The 22,605-nt window shown below is 35.4% G+C and overlaps 1 protein-coding gene across 11 annotated transcripts in view; it reads right to left on the bottom strand.

Annotated features, from left to right (window-relative positions):
- The window catches only part of KIDINS220 (kinase D interacting substrate 220), a 108,496-nt gene that overhangs the window by 23,541 nt on the left and 62,350 nt on the right, over positions 1 to 22,605 (bottom strand). For all 11 annotated transcript variants that reach the window (XM_059942268.1, XM_059942267.1, XM_059942276.1 and 8 more), the window contains exons 23-24: positions 3,286 to 3,464; positions 1,973 to 2,199 (exon numbers count right to left, since the gene is read on the bottom strand). In XM_059942268.1, the coding sequence (XP_059798251.1) occupies positions 1,973 to 2,199; positions 3,286 to 3,464 (406 nt within the window). The remainder of the gene's footprint in view (positions 1 to 1,972; positions 2,200 to 3,285; positions 3,465 to 22,605) is intronic.

Below are 22,605 nucleotides of genomic sequence, written 5' to 3'. Positions count from 1 at the left end.
GATATCAAACCCAAACTTAAGACATATTATTTAACTTTTTATAATATTGTTGATTTAATAAAGCTTTTTAAAAAGCAACTAAAGTTTTGTACCTTACAACTTGACACCAGAGTTTCTCTTTCCATTTAACAATTTTATGGGTTTACCATGTGTCAGGTTCTAAGTGATTTACAAATATTAACTCACACTCTCATAAAAAAAAAAAAAAAAGCAAAATAGAATCTCAATAGAATACTATTCTTTACCAAAAAAAGATTAGCCTTAAGTAAGACCAAAGAAAGTCTGAACTATATGAGAACCTCCTAAGCATGGATTCCAGGAATACTGTTACTCTAAATTCCTAGAGTTTACTTTATATTCTATATCCTGGACTTTACTCTGTCTCCTAAATAAGCAAGCATATTTTTTAAACGGGGAATTCATTGTTTAGAGGAGATCTATAACTACACCATTTATTTGTATCCAGCTTCATATAAACAGGAGCTATCAGATTATATGGGCTAAAAATAAAGATTAAAACATATTAACTTTCATTACACTGATGATCTTCCCTTACGTTTTTCACTCCTGCCATTTTAAGAAAACTGTTCTGCTTTTAACTTTCAGACTAAAAACCTCAAATAACTAGAGCAAAAAATAATTAGATCTAAAAACATGAGAAATTTTTAAATGTTTTAAAAATAATAAAACGATATTAAAGCATCACATCATTGTTATTCATGTGAAATTAGTGAACACACGGTCTCCACCTAGATGGTATGGTAATTTAATATTTAAAAAAAAAAATTCTTGGTCTCAAAACTTCAACTGTCATCTAATTATCAATTGAACCATTTCATGAAAAAATATAGCAGATTTTAAGACTGGCAAATAAAAACCCTGCATTTCACACTGCCTACCACTCAGTTAAAGTTTACAAGGATGAAATTATAAAATTCTATTATAAAATGCTATTGTTCCACCTTTTTCTCCTTATTTGAGTAAAAGAATGGAATAACATTCATAGGACCTCTATAAATGGTATACCTAATAACTTACATGGCTGACATTTCTCAAAAACTGGAAGATTTAGATTTTAGAATTCCTGCTTTGCCACATTTATTCAAATTTCTCTGTCTTCCTAGCTTATATGAAATTTATTTAGGCATGCACTTGGCTTCTATGAATACTAGCCCCTGTGTTTTCTCAAATTAGACTAAAGAGGGAGAAAACAAAAATAAAGAAACTGCAAGGGATCTTAGAGTTCAGTTCCAGAAAGTATAATACTAGAGCAGATGCTCCATTTTCCTATAGGAAATATTAGTGTTTAAGACCATTAAAATGAGGATAGCTTGGACCTACTAAACTTGATAGGGTCTGAATACTGCTGATAATTAATTGTGCTCTCATCTTTTGAAGTAGAAAATTATCATATTTATACTGTGCAAATAATTATACAGGACTGAAGATAACTTGAAATAAAACTCTAGAAGTTGGCTACAGTGCTATTATTTGGCAATAGCACCTGAGTCCTACCAGCAGTATTTCCCATTATTATCTCACATTTAAAAGCTGTAACACATATTAAATACAGGTTTACTGAACTACTATAAAAATTATCATTGTTTTAAAGGCCAATATAAATTATTATACAAGATTCAACAAATGGAATATTTGTTTATAAACAAACAGAAAAACAGATCCCTTTGAAGCATAGGATAGTCTCTGCTGACCCCGTAGAGTTCACTTTCTTATTAAGATAATAAGTAAAAGCAAAAAGCATCTCTAATGTTCAGACTCAATGGAGATCTAGAACCGTTAAAATTCAAAATTCTTCTGATTTTTAAAAAATCATACTGCATTCAAACTTAACACTTTTTGTCTTTAAAGCTAAAGTACAGTTTTAAAATAATAACAGACTCCATTAGCAGAAAACTTCTAATACTTCCCTGGAAGAAATTCTTAAAATTTAAGATTCCTAGCACTTGCTTACTCTGTTGTAGAACGGATGCTGGGGTCCCGTCATACCACTGTAATAGCTGCTATGGGGCTGTGGTGACACAACCCCTCCTCCAAACGGGGCATTGAAGGAGGTGGAAGAAGAGCAGACCGACGCAGGCTGACTGTAGCCCGACGGTGGTCTAGGGGGAGCTTCGTGCAGAGGTAGCGGGGGATACGCAAGTCCTCCGATATTAATCTGGTCTCTTGCAGCCCGAACATCTAAAAGATTAAACAACACCCCAGAAGGCAAAAGAAAATAGAACATTAGTATTTAGTCCAATTACCATTTCCTCCTTTAGGTACCAGATAGAAACATGACTGTATCACTCTTGCCAAGGATTTCAACTGGGTTACAGAAGTAGACAGGAAATTTTGAATACTCCATAGACATTTTAGCAAGAGAAACTCAACTACTTTGCATAAAAGCTTTTTTTCACCATTTGAAAAGTCACCAACATTTGGATTCTTCTCCTCAGTTACCAGAACTATAAATTTTTTTCTGACTTTTCAAGGTATTTGTGCTATTCTAACAGTTCTTGTGACTCATAAAGTTTTGTTAATTTTTAATAATTCAAACTTGTGTAGTAAATATAACGTTAGCTAAGATTGTGGGTTTGCAAACTATATGTCTCATCCACCTCTGAACAAGAACAATAAACAATTCCATAGTCACAAAATACACCTCTGACAACAGCCTTATAACAGGTATCTAAAGAAAGAATGCAGGAGTATAAGGCTCTCTCTTCATAATTCCTGGAAAATGCAAAGGTGGGTCAGGAGCACCTGCATCACACAGAAGATAGTACATTCCAGCAAAGGTTCTGTGTGTGTTCATGTGCATACAGCGGTGCCTCAAGAACAACTTAAGTTTCTCCAAACTCCTCATGTCACTGTCCGCAAGTTCTAGTCCACAGATTTCAGTTAAAATTTTAAAAGTGATATAGATTTTCTTATCCCTCTGGATAGAGATCCCTATTAAAGACAGAAGACTGGTGACAGAAAAATTACAATGGACTGACATCTTAAAGTGGTGACTGTACCATTAAAAGGAACCTGATTCCAAAGAAGGTTCAGCTATGTAGGCTGGGAAACATAAAAAGGTCAATTTAACAAACAGCATTTTCCTAGCATTCCCAAAAGATGTCAGACTGCCGGTCCTCGGTTTCATTAATTCTCCTGTGTAGTGCTTGGTTCAATATTTCTCGGTGTTTCATGGAGCAGGAGAAACTTATACAGCTAAGTTAGAAATAGGAAAAGTTTTCAGTACTTCAGAGAGGAAAAATTAAATTTATTACTAATACCCACCTGCAATTATTTCCCGTAGTTTGGGGTCTAGATTTACAGTGCATGGCAAAAAGGTTTTTACATCTCGAGCCACAAGAACTGGGGTCCTTGAAGACAAAAACACTTCAAAATTTCTTATATCTCCATCTATTTCCAGGAGTGGCTCAACATCTTTAGTTGTTGGAATATTCTTTGATATTCTTCAAATAAGAAACAAACAAAAATGGTCATTAATGTCACTATTAGGCAAATTCTGCATGTAACTTAAAATTTGTCATTTATAAAAATAACACATTATACACCTTGCTCTCATAATTTTTTTTAAAAAAAGAAAAGAACAAGTGGTACAGTTACAAAGTTACTAAGGTAACAAGTGTGAGGTCAGAATTACATTGCCCTAATGAAAGGCAGGATTGGGGCTAGGAAAACAGAGAAAGGAAAGTAACATATTCTAGGTCTGTCACATGTTAATGACCACCTCTCAGTGAAGACTAAATGAGTTACCATTTTACACACGTGAGCAGTAGCCTCAGACAGATTACACAGTCTGCCTAAGCCACACAACTAAGAGAATCTGACTGGCTCTAAAATCCGTGCTCATTATAAAATACCATGGTTCTTGCCTTTGCAAAGAAAAGAAGAAATAAAGAATAATTTCTAAATAAATTACATGAACTAGAAAAAAGCGCAGATTTTTCCTTTTTTAAAAAAGGTTCTATTTTCTACTATAAAAGTAATCTGTGCTTACTATATAAGCATATATATAAGGCAAAGAAATACAGAAAAACAGAAAGGGGAAAAAAAACCACATCATTTTACCAACCAGACACGATAACTATCAATTACCATGTCACTTAGTCTATTTTTCATTATGCATAACTTTTAACCTAGTTGAATTTATATATGTAAATAATTTTGTATCAGGCAGAGGTCTTAAATGTAAAAACAAGTGACATTCATTAAAAAATACTTAGTAAACACTTCTATGTTGAACTATATGAAACTGCCATTTTTATAGGTCAAAACGGTCAAATATTGACAATTCCATAGGGTTCAACCTACTACATGCCAGGCCATGTGCCAATCTGAGGCAGTGAGTAAAAATACATCACAGAGAGATAAAGGAATGGAAAATATGAAGGAGCTTAAAAGACAAGGAAGTAGATGACAAATCTGGATATAACCCAAATGTCCACTAACAAGGAAAAGATAAATAACTTGTGGTATAGCCATATAACAGAATACTACTTAGCAATAAAAAGGAATGGACTTATTTATATATGCAACATGGATAAATCTCATAGTAAATTATGTTGAGTGAAAGAATATAGCAAATAAAGAATACACAGTTGTATTTTTTTCATTTACATAAAACTAGAAAATGTAAACCAACCTATAGTGAGAGAAAAAGGATAAAGGTTCCCTGTGAAGTCAGGGATGTGGGGAAGAGAAAAGACAGGGAGAGACTTCAAAGGAATGGGAGGGGACTTTAGGAAGTGATATGTCTGCTCTCCTGACGGCGGCGACAATTTGGTGGGGATGCGTGTGTGTGTGTGTATATATATTTAAACTTCAGGAATTGTACAATTTAAATATAGCAGGTTATTGTATGTCAATTATAGCTCATAAAGCTGTTTTAGAATCACTGTAAATCTGAAGATGTCTTCAAAACACTCAATTCCCAATTAGTCAAGAATATTAACTGTGAGATTATACTGAGTCTAGCTTCAGAGAAGCAGTAAGATTTTCATGCCCTTCAAAAAAGTGAAGTGGAATCTTACTCTAATACTAGTTATAGTTACATTATTTCTCTGGGACTAGCACTTGACTACTCAGGCCCACTACTTGGCTAGTAGCCATTTATTAAAAGCCATCTAAAAGAAAATCCAGAGAACAAAATTAGCAAACAAGAAAAGAACAGGGTGCTGGTGAGAAAATAAGGATAGCAATTTTGTCTTAATGAATTTCAGGAAGTCCCTTTTATGGACTCACGCACACGTGCACAAAACAAAAAGCCCTCTGAAATGGGATTACTTCTTAATAAATTAAACTGGCTTTCAAACTGATTATTAAATATATTTAAAATGAAATGGAAAACTTGAAGAATGGTTTCACAGAATCATCTGCAGAAGTGGCCAAAATACCAGAGCTTAAACAGTTAAAAAGGTAGTTCATCTATTTCAGGAGTTTAACATAAAAGACTAAGAAGAGAAGCTAGAAAGATTTAGATGAAAACACACAGCTGACAAGTCACATGAAACAAATTAACTGGATTTTAACGCCAGCTCTGCTTAAGCTTGAATGTGGACAGTGTTCTCGATAGGATGAACAATACTGCTGTTCACAAGCCAACAGTCTGCGGCTGGTTTCCAGATTGAAGTCTCTATTCTAACCTTTTGAGCTCAATACATTAAACTCTTCTACTGAAAGAGATATTTATGTAAATGATAATCTTTTGGCAGTAGGCCACCAAAATCATATGTGCCTTTATTTTTCAGATATTTTTCCAAAGGTTAGTATTTAGAGAATTTAAGCAACTTCACTTTTCAATTAAGAGTGAATTTAAATTTCCAGTATTATGAATCATGTGAATTAAAGTTGCCAGCAGTTAAATGGCCCACAGAAGGCATTATAAAACCTCAGGCATCAGTGATCTCCCAGTAAGTTTAAATGCAATCTCCTTCTATGCTACCAATCTAGCAGTACTTGTTAATGCCAACATCAATGTAAGTTAAAAGCATTTTGATTATAAATGACAGCAGTTTATAGAAAGTCCCTATTAATTCCTTGGCAGAAATTACATAAGCCATTCATATCACTTCCATTCAAAATAAGGTTTTAAATTACATAGAAAAAATTCCATTTTAAATCAAAATATAAATAGGTTCTAAGAGCATAATTTATGAAGGCATATTTACCTTATTACTTTGTCTAAAAGTAGCTGCCCAATAATGTCATTATTTAGTCGTAAGAGATTAAAAATTAAGATAAATTTTCTTTAAAAATTTAAAAAGGGAAAACTTTTAACTGCCTCAGAATTGAATTACTTTGAAACAATTTAACTTCCAGTAGACTCTCAAATACTTTCTATCAGTGAGTATCCATTTGTTAAATACTCTCTATGCACAGAACACTTGGAGATTCTGGAAGATAGATGGAACACACAGAAAAGAGCCACTCAGCATTGTAGACAAAGGGTGAGAAACAAAAGATAAAATGAAATCCATTGTTAAGTCCATTACTATCTGCGGACAAAAACCCTAGACAACTTTGGAGCTAACCACACTCTCCCCTTCCGTCTTAACCAGGTTAATTCCTACTCATCCTTTGTCTCTCAGCTCAGCTCCCCCGCTTCAGGGAAGTCTTCCGTGAAACCACATTGCATTCCTCTATTACAAACCCTCGTAATAGCACATATGCTTTCTTACATACACATGTCACAATTAGAATGTTACATTATTCAGTAGTGGAATTATTTTATTAATGTCTACCTCCCCCCACTACGCTGTAAATTCCATTAAAGCTAAGAACAAGTTTGGTTTTGTTCACCACTGTATCTCCAGTGCTTAGCGCAGAATGCTGTCATATGACTTTTGCTTAATAAATATTTGTAGAGTGAACAAACTACACAAAAAAGTATCGTTCCCAAAGAACTCTATTCTTTTAAAATAATTTTCACTTTAATTACCCTTTCTGATATTGAAAAACAACCTTGTGCTTGGGAAAGAGTACACTGATCCAGGTCAGTTAATTTTTGTACATGGTGTGAAATAAGGGTCCAACTTCATTCTTTTGCATGTGGAAATCTAGTTGTTCCAGCACCATTTCTTGTAGAGACTATTCTTTCCCCCACTGAATGGACTTTGCACCCTTATTAAAGCTTAACTGACCATAGATGTATGGGTTTATTTCCTGACTCTCAACTCTATTCCACTGGTTTATATGTCTGTCCTTATGTCAGTGCCACAGTGTTTTGCTTACTATAGCTTTGTAGTTTGTTTTTTTTTAACATCTTTATTGGAGTATAATTGCTTTACAATGGTGTGTTAGTTTCTGCTTTATAACAAAGTGAATCAGCTATACGCATACATATATCCCCATATCTCCTCCCTCTTGCGTCTCCCTTCCACCCTCCCTACCCCACCCCTCTAGGTGGTCACAAAGCACCGAGCTGATCTCCCCGTGCTATGCGGCTGCTTCCCACTAGCTATCTATTTTACACTTGGTAGTATACATAATTCCATGCCACTCTCTCACTTCGTCCCACCTTACCCTTCCCCCTCCCCATGTCCTCAAGTCCATTCTCTACCTCTGCGCCTTTATTCCTGTCCTGCCCCTAGGTTCTTCAGAACCATATTTTATTTTATTTATTTGTTTTTAGATTCCATATATATGTGTTAGCATATGGTATTTGTTTTTCTCTTTCCGTAGTAAGTTTTAAAATCGAGAAAGAGTTCTCCAACTTTATTCTTTTTCAAGATTGTTTTGGCTATTTGGGGTCTCTTGCAATTTCATATGAATTTGAGGATCAGGTTTCTGTTTCTGCAAAAAAAGGCTACTGGAATTTAGAAAGGGATTGCACTGAATCTGTAGGTCACTTTGGGTAATACTGACAATATTTAGTCTTCCTACCCATGAACATAGGATATCTTTCCATTTATTTAGAACTTCTTTAATTTACCAATGTTTTGTAGTTTTCAGTGTACAATTCTTTACCTCATTGGTTAAATTTATTCCTGGATATTTTATTCTTTTAGGCACTATAGTAAATCGAAGTACTTTCTTAATTTCCTTTCAGATTGTTCACTGCAGGTGTATAGAAACTCAACTGATTTTTGTGTTAATCTGTACCCTGAAACGTTGAATTTATCAGCTCTAGTAGCTTTCTTGTGAAATTCTTTGGGATTTTCTACATACAGCATCATGGAATTTGCGATTTAAGGTAGTTTCACTTCCTCATTTCCAAATGGATCCACTTATTTCTGTTTCTTGTCTAACTGTACTAGCTAGAACTTCCAGTATAATGTTGAATAGCAGTGGTGAAAGCAGGTGACTTAGTCAACTCAGACTGCTATAACAGAATACCATAGACTGGTGGCTTAAACAACATTTATTTCTCACAGCTCTTAGAGTCAGAAAGTCTGTGATCAGGGTGCCAGCATGGTCAGGTTCTGATGAGAACCCTGTCTCTGATTTGCAGTTAGCTCTCTGATTCTTTTTATAAGGACACCAACCCCATCATAAGGACTCAGCCCTCATGACCTCATCTAAACCTACTTACCTCCCAAAAGTTCCACCTCTGAGTGCCATCACATTGAGGGGTAGGTTTTCAACATATGAATTTTGCAGGGGACACATTCAGCCCACAGCAGCAGGCATCCTTATCTTGTTCCTGTCTTTAGCGGGGAAGCCTGCAATCTTTCACCATCGAGAATGTTAGCAGTGCGTTTTTCCATAAATGCCCTTTACCACATTAAGTAAATTCCCTTCTACTCCTAGTTTTCTAAGTTTTTTTTAATCACGAAAGGGTGTTGCATTTTGTCAGATGCCTTTTGTGTATCTATTGAGTAGTCTGCAATCCTTTTTACTTTTGTAAGGTGGGTGGTAACATCCATATTTTCTGATTTTAGTTAATTCTGTCTTTTTTTTCTTCTGTCAATCTAGTGAAAGGTTTGTCAATTTTGTTGACCTTTGCAAAGAGCTTTGGTTTCATCAATTCTCACTACTGTTATTTTATTCTCTATTTCCACTCTAATCATTATTATTTCCTTCCTTTTGCTAGATTTGAAATCTGTAAAATTTGCTCCTCATTTTCTAGTTTCTCAAGGTTAAAGTTAGGCTATTAACACAAGATTTTTCTCCTTTTTAAATATAAGTATTTATAGCTATAAATTTTCCTGTGTGCTGCCTTTGCTGCATCCCATAAGTTTTAATCACCCCTAAAAAGTACCTTGAAGGAATTCCCTGGTGGTCCAGTGGTTAAGACTCTGCGCTTTCACTGCTGAGGGCATGGGTTCAATCACTGGCAGGGGAACTAAGATCCACATGGCCCAGCCAAAAAAAGAAAAAATTACCTTGAAAATGATTCCATGCGTCACCTTTCATATTGTGTTGGAGAGAACGTTAGCATAGAGGGTCAGAAAAATAGACACTTTCCTTGCTATAGCTAAAGTAACAGAATTACTTTATTACTTCTGTTACTAAAGTAATTAAAAGCTAAAACTGTCCATATGCAGAAGGTCGTGCTGAGTGCAAAGCAACATTCAATGGAGCAAAGAACTTGTTGCAGAGAAAACAAAGAGGCATCTCCACGTGGTGGTCAGAGCTGATTTTCAAGACAACAGTGCGCACACTGTCAGGTTTGCTCACTCTCTAAAGTCACAAAAGTAATGTTGCATTTTATAGGCATCCTATTCAGTAAGCACACTAGGAAACAACAAACAAAGCACTTGTACATGTGGCACACTGGGTATGTAATCATGCCAAGCTTCAGGCTTGCTCATTTGTTTCTGATGTCTGATATTTGATATGTGTGACTTGTATGCTCAAGGGTGATCTAATTAGGGTTGGTAACTACTGCAAACCATAAAAATACTTGTACAGGTTGCCACAGGGATCACTGGCAGAGCTAAACAATGTTACTCTTTTACTTACTAGAAGAGCTTACTCTACATTTTTAAAAAACTATTTCCCATTGAGGGTGTTCATTTCCAAGGAGATCTATTTGGCAAAAACGTGAGGGCCCAAGATTACTTTTTTTTCACTAATGGAGGAAACATGTAGGCCTGTAATTTAATGGATAAAAGAGTGTTCAATATGCAAACTCAGTAGACTACCATTAGACACACAATTTGTATATCTGTAGCTGGGCTTCAGCTGAGCTTCACCTGGGTAGCACAAGGTGTAACTCTGGTGGTAGAAGTAATAGGAGGAACATTTTATGACCACAAAAATCTCATTCTTGTTAAAAAAAAAAAAAAAGGCGCTGAATCATTTTGACACAAAGGCATTTACACTCAAAGAGAAATGAGGTTGTTCAATTGACTAGGAAACAAATGTAGTATAAGCAGAGTGTTTACTGCAATGACTTTCCTTAGATCCAGACTTGATGATCTCAGATTCCTTAGAATAAGGCTGTAATGTTTGACAATTAAAATTAAAAGCAATGAGACTTTTTTAAGGCATAAAAATGCATTTAAAGGCTGGGTCACTTGTTAACTGTCTGTGATCTGGGACAAGTCATTTAACTCTCTAGACTCCAGCTTCCTTATTTCAAAGGGGCTGAGGCAGATTTCTAAAACCCTATCTATGGCCCTCCAGATGCTTCCCACGCCCCTGCCATGTGGGGAGATGCTCTTCTTCTCAAAGTGATGAAGGAAAGCTCTGGCCTACGCACATATGTCCCTTCCACGTCCGAGCTCCCTTGATTTGTGGTGCAAACACGAGACACGTAAGCATAATTTTACTGGCTGTAAGACTGTAATTTTGGTAACTACAGGGATGAGAAAGGATCAACAGGGAAGGTAAAACATGAAAGCCCAAAGAAGTAACTAAGAAAGTATCTGCTTAGGCTCAACTATAATACTGGTAAGGCACTGCCTTCATTCATGTGTATTATGTAAAATGTTCTGAGTGAGGTATCCCTTTCTCATATAAAATCTAATACAAAGGATATCTAAATGTTGTAAAGAATTGAAAGGAAAATTTTTTTTAAAAACCAGTATTTGTTGAATACCTACTGCTTGCCATTCTTTGAGCCAGATGTTTTATCTGGTTTATCTAATTTCCCAACGTTCCATGAGGTGTTATTTCAGTTTTTAAAATGAGGAACCTGAGGCTCAGAGAGGAGAAGCAACTGGCCTGACATGGCCCGGCTGCAAGGGGCAGAGCTGGAGCCTGCGTCTGCCAGATTCACAAGCCCGTACCCTGCTCCCTGCGCTGGTTCAAACCGAGTGCCACAGACATGGCTCACGATTCTTAAATTAATGATTTACCTGTTTTTAACTCCTTAAAATATAATAAAATAGAATGCTGTTACACATTAAATTTTAACACACTGAAGAAGACCAACATATAAGCCTGTGTTAGCAAGTTATCCTGGTTTTTTGTTTCAATTTTTTTGCAGACTTTGAAATAAAGTTTCTCCTCCATCTTCAGGTATATATTCAAATTCCTTCATTGTTTTAAAATCCAGACCAGCACTTTTCCGTTAAAATTATGCAAGCAAGTACACTACTCCACCCTACGTGCCTGAGCACAGAGTGCCAAAGCTAGTTAGAAAATCTCAGTAATAATTCATGACATGACCTGGGTGACAGGACCTAGTCAGAGAAGCAGCACCCAACACTTCGACTATTAAAAAAAAAATGTGAGCAACTGTAAAATTATATTAGTGATTCACCTAAGAAACAAAATCCCCAATTAAACTTTCAAGTTTCTGAATCAGATTAATTGAAAATATCCCACCATTGCAAAGCAAGTTTAAAAGTTGGTTAACATTTGCATCTACTCATGATTTAAAATTTTCTTGATATTACATTACCAAAACTAAGTATAGAAACAAACAGATGCTTGATCCAACATCGGACTGCAACAATCATCCACACGTTCTAATTTTAATATTCTTTAGAACAGCTCATCTTCCTAACTGAATTTATCAGGAAGTGTTATAATTTGAATCAATTAATTTATATTCATTCTGCTTTATTTATTGGGTTTCTACGTAAGATTGAATTTGCAACAAGGTTTCCACCAGGGGGGAAAAAGCCTGAAAAACCATGTGCTATAGCATGATGCCTACCCCCATTATTCCCATGCAGGTGGTCAGATGATAGCAATTCAGATGACAAAACAGTAATTTCAAGCTAAGGTAACAGAGAAAACTTCAGTAAAGAGGTTAAGAGAGGCAAAACATTTCACAACAGGCAATATGAAAATAGTTATCTCTCATTAAAAAAGCAAAGCCCTAGTTTTTATATCAAGAGTTTATATGATGATATGACATTTTAAAATATTCTGACAAAAGTAAATAAGATCCAGTTTTCATAGCTGTTTGAGGAACACTAATAACATTGTGAGGTGCTAGCAAGCAATAAGAGATGTTCATGTTATTGTTGCCTTTAAGAAATCTTAAAAAGTGTTACACTAATCATATACAGGGCGCAAATGTTTTACAGTAAAACTCTGAATAACAAGCAGGGGATGGAGGCTCTGAACTCAGAGTCTGCCTATAAATATGCCCAAGATTAAAGCAAAACTTTTATTATACGAGTTATCTTAAAGGTTTAACGTTTAATCAGTAAGGAACCCAAGATCTACAATGTTTAGGATTTAGTATTTTAATATATAAACATAAATTTGTAAGCAGATCAATTAAAAAAAACTCCTTGTTCTTCATATCCCTTTGCCCAACAGTAACTTTAAAAGAATTTTAGGAGAAAAAAGTACTACACTAAACTTAATAAAAACTATACCATACGATCAGATAACCATTCATTTGTTTATGATCATGATTCTCAGTGCTCACAAAAGTCCTGTGAAGCCGTTCTTTAAATAATAGGAATGAAAGTTGAACCTTAGACAGTTTAAAATGTTCATTAAACTCGGTGTTTTTCTTGTTTTTCTGCCGTGGAAAAGGGAAAGCAAAACGCATTCACTCTTATTTCTTGGCCGACCGTGCTAACAATGTTTCTGGTGAAATACTCCCCCCTCGTGGACTTTTTGGACATTGCAAACAGAGGTCATGTGCCTCGTGGTTTTACATAAGCATTTCACCATTACCTTAGCACTTTAATTAGCTGGCATTTTTATTATACATTACTTTTGCTTATTCTCAAATTTTGAAGAGTCTTAAAAGTATTTTGATTTGAAATTCTGAAATCACAAACCTCTGTTGAAAAAAAACAATTTCAGGGAAAATACTGATCTCTACCTGATCTCTAATGGTATATTTAATTTTTTTGACAAATTTGAATCCTTCAATAATCATATTTGTTTTTTAATGTAAATATGCATAATAGTCTTACTGTATTATAAAATAAACTATAAACCTGCATAGGTAATGATATTTTTTATTTTACATATTAAAACATATTTTAGAAAAACTGATTTTTTAATACTGTTTTCAAATAGTCTTAGTTAATATATTTTAGTTTTTCATGTTAAAGTTAGAAACACACAACTTTGAAACATTTAAAATTCCTTCTTTGTTCTATATTAGTATAAAATACTGAAAATGGCATTATGAGCTTAAATGAGAAAATATTTAAAAAGTCAATTTTATCCTATTGAAAACAAAAGAAAAGCTATTGAAAACGCTATCAAGAAAAAAACTAAAGACACTTAGCGTACATAAAAATGGTATAAAGGCTTAAACACACAGATGTACCAGCTGTTTAAGTGCTGAATATCACAACTGCTTTTTTTTTTTTCAGTTTTCCGTACAAAACCTACTGCAGTTAGTAGACACAATCAGAATTGAATGAAGCACTGATTTGGGGTTTTACATAAGTTGGTAAGAAGTTTGCATTTTTTTAATGGAAAAGATAAATTCCATCCTCTAAAAAATGTGGATTTGCTATAACATTCCCATTGATACACAATAAATGATTCTAAATATTCACTTGAAAATGAATAAATTATATCTGGAAATAATAAAATTAGTTTAGTTCTGCATTTCTAATATCTCAGACCCACTGCCTAGCTCTGTAGTCACAGACAGCTTTCTGGCTTCCAGAAATGGGCTGGGGAAGCTCCAACAGCTATGGCCGTGTGACCTTAGGTAATGCCCACTCTCTCTGCCTCCCAGAGTTACAGAGTATTAAATGAAATAATCTAGGCAAATCCAATGTGTGGCATATATTGAGGGCTCAAGTAATACTAGTTACTGCTTTTATTAGCATGTGCCGGCAGGTAATAAACTCTATAAACATTCGGTTAATGAATGAACACAATCAAAATGTTTAGCATAACAAAAACGGAGTCCAGCTAAGTCAAAGGGCCTTTTTAAACAATACTGACAACAGCCTGTAAATAGAAACTGAAGAAGTGGGAGGAACCTGTCTAAAAGCGTGCCCATAGGAAGCAACACCAAACCGGGGCATTCATAAAACCATTACGAATGTAAGAAAAATTCCAAATGCAGCTGAACTCACCGTTACAGGGAAATGCCTATGAAAACATTGCTTTGATTTTACTATCACCTGACAAAAGGCAGAATCTACTAGGTGTCAGCTGAAATATGTAGTCACCATTCAACCTCTGTGTTCTGAGAACCTTCTATGTGCCTTGCCCAGGGATCTACTGGTATTAATGACAAAGGAAAATGTTTACCCACGTTTAGAACCAAAGAAGGACACGTCTGTATGGACAGCTATTTTTTTCAAGATAAAATGTGGCTTCTCATTTACCACCTTCCCCAAATCCATGCTTTCCTCAATGCAAATGTCATCATCATATTTCTTTATTCTTTCAGAAATACCCACTACTGCCTACTCTATGCCAAGAATGTCTAGAAACAAGGAATTCAGAAAGGTTTAAGGAAGTTGCATTTCGTGGAGTTAACAGTCTAGTTCAGGAAACAAATATTAAAGAAACAGCAATGCAAATATTTATAAAAGGTAACTATGGGAAGTACCATGAAGTAACATACCAGTCTATAATGAACACATCTAATAAAATCTTGGAGACTGGGATATGCCTGGATACAAAAGGCTTCCTGAGGTAGTGACATTTAAGGTGAGACCAGAATAAGGTGGGAGAGGGGAGGAGGGGCCAGAGAGAAATACAGGTGGAAAGGTAAAAGGCAAGAGGGAGAAGGCATGAGAAGGGGCTGGAAATCCATGCTAAGATTGTTTGGAGCTCCAGATTAACCTGATTCCTGTATTTAGAATTCTGACCAACTATTTCTCGTTATCCTTAGAACCCAATTTGATATTGAAATGACCACCATTTCCATCTTACACTACTCATACATCAAATTCAATACTACTCTACAAGCAAGGTGCTCTGTACACCTATCAGTTTTCAATGCAACAGGAAGCACCTTTCATCCACTCTCAAGCAGGGGTTTAGATGTGAAGGGTAGTGGGGCGGGACAGGACATGCAGTTGGCAACTCCAAAGGAAAGAGGCAGGTGAAAACACTGACCCAAAAAGTAGGCTTATAAATCCATCGTTTTATTAGAAAATAAAGAATAAAATGATCTTAAGAAACACGAAACTATTACAGCAGGAGAAACTGGCAGGGAAGTCATATAAATTCTTGCAGATGTTTAGAGTAACTAATGAGTTTTCTATCAGGACACTGCAACAAGACTATAGATGATGTTATTCATTTCTCAGCTTTCTCATATTCATGGAGTGCCACCATGGACCATTCTCTACCACTCATTTCATCTTTACTGTGCGACTGCCACCTACTTTCTCCACAACTTTCCATTTACCCTAATTTTTCTACCCAGTTTCACTATTATCTTCTTCCCAGCACAGGATTCTGAAAACACACTCCCTTAGGTCAACAGGGTTCCCTAAGTCTGTTCCAAGTTATACTGATATGACCAAATAACAGGCACCTTAGAGCATTCCGGGTATGTGTACAATTTTTTCAAGACCCTGCAGTGGATCTCCATTTTACTCAGAGTAAAAGCCAAAGTCCTTACGGTGGTCCTCCTAAAAGCTGTCGGTGACCCGCACCCCCTGACCTCCCTGACCTCATCTCCCCCATTTCCCCCTACAGAATTCCCTCCAGCCACACCAGATCCCTTGTTGTTGCTGTTCCCCAAACATCCCAGGCACTCTCTGGCCTTAGGCCCTTTGTCCAAACTGTTCCCTCTGCCTAGAAATGCTTTCCCTAGATACCTACTTGGCTAATTCTCTCTCTCCTCCTTCAAGTCTTTGGTCAATATTTCTCTCCTCAAGGAGGCCTACCCTGAGCCTCTTGAGCAGTGTGGACCCTGCACCACTCCTCCTTCCCCTAACTCTTTTTATTTTTTCCATAGCACTTGTCACCTTTTAACATGCTGTAGAGGTATGTGTTACAGAGACTGTTTGTCACTCATACCTCCCTGCTAGAGTAATAAGCTCCTCAGCTTAGGGATCTGTGTCTGTATTGGTCATGGACATATCCAGGCTCCTACAATGGTGCCTGGTCCATAATGGGCGCTCAATAACTATTTTCTGAATAAATGAATGAATTCTAAGCTTTCTCCCATTAATTTCTCTCATACCTTTGGATGTTGCTATGAGTCTGGTAGCAACAATAGAACAAAGAAGTAGCAAAATATATAAATAGATAAACTCAAAAAACAGTCAAACATGTCTAGTTTTCATGCTTCATTTTTTTTTTCCGAACAACAAAAGTAGGCATGATTTGCAGGTATATCGAAGTAAACTAAAAAATTCTGCCCTTCACCTTTATTTATCTTTAGGAAACTGAATTTTCCAATCAATTTCCACAAAGACAATGAATAAAAATAAACAATGTATAATAAGAAATGCATGTTTAACTGTCAACATTACATCTGTTTACAGCATCTTTGTTCATGGTTTGAAGACTCAATCTTCACATTAAACCTGGCAAATATACTGTTATTTATTTTATCCAGTTAAAATATGATTTCTATTTTAGATTATATTTTATTTTTTTCAACACAAACCTGCTTAGTTTCCTTTCCTATATGGAGAATTATTCATGATTTTCCAAAGAATTCGGTCAGGTTTTTTTTTTTTTTTAAAGATAAAGATATTGATAAAGTATTGAGCCCCTGAATAAAGTATTTACATTATATATACATTAAGGGCAAGAGTGTTTTGGAGGAAAAAATGGAAATAATAATTATACACAAGACAGTAATTTAATAATGGTGGAATGATGACAACACCAACACCTACAGAGAAGTCACACCGTATCAAGAAGACAGAATTTCATTAAGATTCTCAACTGTATATAAAAAACACTAGAAGAGCATACATAAAACAGTATCGGGAATAAATATTTATAGTATCTCAAAACCTAAATTAAGAAAAAATCATCAGTACAAAGAATGTACTTTGTACTACAAAGGAGATAAGACTTCTTCACAAATCTAAACTAACTACTGTCCAATTTTTTTATGCTATTCAAATTCATAACTTAAGTCCACATGCAAAAGAAACAAGCCTGTGCATAATCTGGGCCACATAATGGGGTAGGGAGGGTATCAGTAATCACCCAGAACTTCAAGGAAAGAGGAAGGCGGTTAGTGAGAGCTAAACAGAGGCATGAGATAACTAGAAGTGATAAAACTAATAAGCTTATGAAAACTTCGGCTGAATATCAGGAAGGAATATCAGACGATATGATGTTTTATTACGAAAAACGTCCTAAATACAGAAATACTGCTACTTGAATAATTTAAAGATACTGAATTTAGGATAAATGTTACAAACTTGATGTCTGTAGTGTCTAGTCAGCAAGTAGTAGATATTTCCGCGAAAAGAAAATGGCTACGATTCTGAGGTTCTCTCAAAACTTATTAAATTGTTTTTAAAAAATCAAAATAAAGGACCAAAACAAAGTATTTTTTGGTAAGGCATTATCCTTATCACAAAACTAATTCTGACCACATCATCCTAAGTAAAAGGTCAGTTGAGCAGTGTCAAAACAGAAATTTGAAACATTATCTTCATGAAAACTATTTAAATTGATCTTTTAAAAACCTCTATCACTGCTTAAAATGCTTACTGAAAAATATCAGAAATAAAGTTTTATACTAAAATATCTCAATGGTGTCTAAAACTCTGTAATAAAAGTAGACAGAAAATCTTTATCTACAGTTTTTATTTTACTCCCTTTCTTCTTACTAAATGTATGTTAACAAAAAAAACCCTCAAATGATCTAGACAAAAGCTTTTAGCTCAACACATAATTGCCAGAAAATTACAATAATTGTACCAATTAAAATAATCTTGAATGAACAGTATGTCATCTTAATGTTCCAATGGTTTACAGAGGGATCTACTTAATTAGCTGAAATTGCTTTCCAGTGTTAGTATCAAATGTCATTTGTTAAAAGTTGAACAATTTAGAAAATAATTTAACAAAGCAATTTTACCAAACACCAAGAACCAACATTTTCTTTTTCAGCTGAATAAAGCAAGCAGATGTGTCATCAAATTGCTATAAAAATAAATGAGGCTTTTTATGGATTAAAAAAATTTTACTAGTGTTAAAAATACTATTTTCTGATTGTTTTCACCAAATCAGATTTCTTTAATAAAATAAATGAATATCAATTATATACTGCTGCTTTTTGTCTGTTGTAAATAACACTTTTTATTATTCAAATGACAAGCAATAGCATCAAAGAACTCAACTATGGTTAGCTAGAAACAGTCATCTAAGTTATTCTAACATATTCCAATATACGATTTTTCAATATGTTGATCAAATTGGCTTCCTATAGTTTTTCATTAAGAAATCATCTTAAATTACTTTGTCAATTCCTTAATGAATTCTCAGATTCTTACTACATCGTCTTTTTTCTCTTCCTTAGACTAGCTACAAAGCAGTCTTTGTAAGTATTTGCAGGCATATAGGACACAATTATTTCTTTAAAAAAAAAAGGCATCTCAAAATCACCCTGAATCCAGCCCATTCATGGATGGCAGGCCCACCAAGAGCTGAAGTCCAAAATAAGAGATTAACTTAATGGCAAAACAAAGTTCCCATTACCTCATTATACCTCTAATATATAACAGTCTATATTTATTTGAACAAAATAAAATATTCCCCCTACAAAAATTTACTCCAAGCTATTTTTATTATATGATTAAAAATACCCCCCCAAAAGCATTTCTTTGACAAATGTTCTACTGATATATTAATGAACAGGGTGAAAAATTACTATTATCTTTAAACTACAGGTGATACATTCTCTTTTGTCTGTAAGATATATTTTAATTAATTAAAAATATAAATTTTTGAAAGTTTCCTTGAATATTAGGAAGTCATATAAGCTTGAGGCTCAAATGCTGGAAATTAGGGTGAAAGTTTTAAAAGGTCAAGTAATTGCCTATTAGCAAATAACAGTAGTTTTAACCAGAAAAGTTTTCTATCATCCAGAAGGCAATGTTTTAGCCTGATATTGATAAAAACCTGTTAATTGGCTGTTTTAGCCATCACATTTTTACTTTCCTCCAGTGGTTTCAAATATGTATGTTTTACCTTCAATCAGAATATAAGTTCCTCAACACTTGAGTATTTGGGGACAAAAGATATGTTGTATGTAATACACCCTCTAATGGTCTAGGAAAAAAAAAAGTGTGTGTGTGTGTGTGTGTGTGTGTGTGTGTGTGGTAATGCTGTTTTGGGGAGATTCATGCTGAAGTATTTAGGTGTGAGATACACTTTTGGATGGTTTGGCAAAAGGAAAGTGTATGTATGTGTGTGTAGATATGTGTGTAAGTTGCTCAAGGGCCTAAGATGCTTTGTATAGTTGTCTCTCTATGTACCCCACCTCCTCAGCCAGCCCCTGGAACGCATGAAAGCACAAAGGACAACAATCTAAGCCCTGACCCATAGTAAGAACTCACACTAAATACACATTAAATGAAGAAAATTAACTAGAATGGATAAACAAAAATCAAGGAAAGCCATTTAGGTCTCACACCTATTCATCTTGGTTTCTTTAAGAAAAGAGACAAGATTTCAGGAAGATATGTTTTATTCAAATGATAATATCTAAAATGAGACTGAAATACTCTTCATCCTTTTTATATCTTTTGTCTTCCAGCGACCATCTCAGCAAAAAAGTAACTAGAAAACTACAAAACCATGACTTTCTAATTTAAATTACTGCCAATGATAAGTTAAAAGCTCATTTTCATAAAAACATGCTCAATATTTTCTATATAGTTTGACAACATGCAGAAGAAATAAGATAAATTTTCTGCCAAGAAATTAGACACTGTGCATTTAAAAAAATTTTTTTAAATATATATGATTTTTCACCTGAATAGCTCATTAACCCAAGAGTTGCAGATTCTAATCATACTTGACCTCATTGATGGACTGTCCATCTTACTTCCTACAGGATCAGAACTGGCTAACTTGACTTCTTGGCATTTGTGGATTGCAGGTCTTAAAATACTAATGAACACTGCACCATCTGCATCCACTTGCTCCATGCCTTTTAGAGGTACCAGCTGATTCTAACATTAGAATCAATCAATCAATAAAGCATGGTTTGTGATTCATCCTGCCACCATGAAACAAAATGGTAGGTTTTTTTTTTTTTAAAGCTTTCAATAGCGCTATGTATATATACATAATGATTTTCAATTACACGTGGCATGTGTGTAAAGGTTACTAAAATCACATAAGTGCACTAAGGAATACAGTTCTTAGATTCATTTAATGTAAACTATGTCCTTAAGTAAAAATCTTAACAAAGCAACAAATATTTACTGAACAATCACTATGGAGAACAAAAGGAATGGGAAGAGGAAAATTTCTTAATAAGAACCAGGTACTTCATATTTGTATCCCTCCTCTCTTTTTATTTGCTCAAATCATAGCATTTATCGTCCTATATTTTAATCATTTACTGTGCTTTTCCACTGCTTTAAAATTTCTTTTTAACTCACAGAAAAGCTGAAAGAACAGGACAACCAACTCCCAAACACACCTCACCTAGATTCACAAACTGTCAACATAATGTCTCGATACACCTGCTATCTCCCTCCTCCCCTTATATATGTACATGTATACACATCCACATAACATATACATAGGTATACTTACAGACATATGCACATCTACACACACATACATGCACCTTCCTTTTGCCAAACCATCTGAAAGTGTATTTCACACCTAAATACTTCAGCATGAACCTCCCTCAAATACCCTTACCATGCCTAAGGAAATTAACATTAATTCAAAAATTCTTACTCCCCAGTTGCCCGCCAAATGCCTTTCAGTGCCCTGCTTTTCTTCTGATACAGATCCCTATCACAGCTCACACACTGCATTTTGGCTGTGGGATCTATCTCTTCAGTCTCCCCCAGTCACCAATATGGAATTCAAGCCAGTTGTCTTGTAGAATGTTCCACATTCCGGATTCATCTGGCTGCTTCCTCAGAATTAGAATCATAGTACAACACGGCTGGCAACTGTACCAGGAAGGTGATGTGGTACCTTCTACCGCATTTTATCTAGTGGCATATGATGCTATGCATCCCATTAATGATGTCAGGCTTGACTATTTGATTAAAAATGTGGTGACAGCCAGATCTCTCCACTGCAAGGGCATGTCTTCTCTGTAATTATATGTAACCTGGGGAGTGATATTTTGAGACCATGTGCGCCTCCTGTTCCCCAACAACTTTCCTCCAGTGGTTTCTGCAACCACCAATGATCCTTGCTTGAATCAATTATCATACTGGGGATTTAAAAAAATGATAATTTTTCTATTTCATTCATTCCTTCTACACTTATCTGCTGGCATTCTCCTAAAACAAAGAATTATTCCTTTTTCCTCTCTTCTAAGTATTACTATGGACTCATTGGATTTCTTTTGTTGATAAGTTATAATCAATTACCATCATTTTTCTTTGTGATTCTCAAATGGGCCCAAGTTTTTTGTTTTGTTTTTTTTTTTTAATTAATTTATTTATTTATTTATTTTTGGCTGTGTTGGGTCTTCGTTTCTGTGCGAGGGCTTTCTCTAGTTGCGGCAAGCGGGGGCCACTCTTCATCGCGGTGCGCGGGCCTCTCACTATCGCAGCCTCTCTTGTTGCGGAGCACAGGCTCCGGACGCGCAGGCTCAGTAATTGTGGCTCACGGGCCTAGTCGCTCCGCGGCATGTGGGATCTTCCCAGACCAGGGCGCGAACCCGTGTCCCCTGCATTAGCAGGCAGACCCCCAACCACTGCGCCACCAGGGAAGCCCCGGGCCCAAGTTTGAAAGGTGCTCCTTCAAGCTAAGTCCTGTGCCCTTCTGTGCAGACCTCACTGTCTTTGAACAGTTCCTTCCTTGATTTCTGGCACATTACAGTGCAGGCTCCCCTTGAGCTTTCCCTGCCTTAGACCTGGAATTAGCCATTTCTCCAAGGAGTCCCAATCAGAAACCAAGATCTAGGCACCAGATGTGCTCACAATTTGGGGGTATTTTTGCTCCCTTTTGGTGGGCAAAACTAGAGGAAACCTCATTTTAAATTATGAGTTAATATTTAATATCTCCAAATCCAGTCTACTACCATAGTGCTCTTCCTAATTTCTTCCATTCAATATTTGTATCTCCCTTCTCCCATAGGGAAAACACCAGCTTCCAAAAATATCTATTAATTCATTTTTTACTCTA

This window comes from Balaenoptera ricei, chromosome 13 (assembly GCF_028023285.1).
Source record: "Balaenoptera ricei isolate mBalRic1 chromosome 13, mBalRic1.hap2, whole genome shotgun sequence".
NCBI lineage: Eukaryota > Metazoa > Chordata > Mammalia > Artiodactyla > Balaenopteridae > Balaenoptera > Balaenoptera ricei.
Note: the sequence above shows the minus strand (reverse complement) of the source record. Positions and strands in the feature narration are given on the sequence as shown.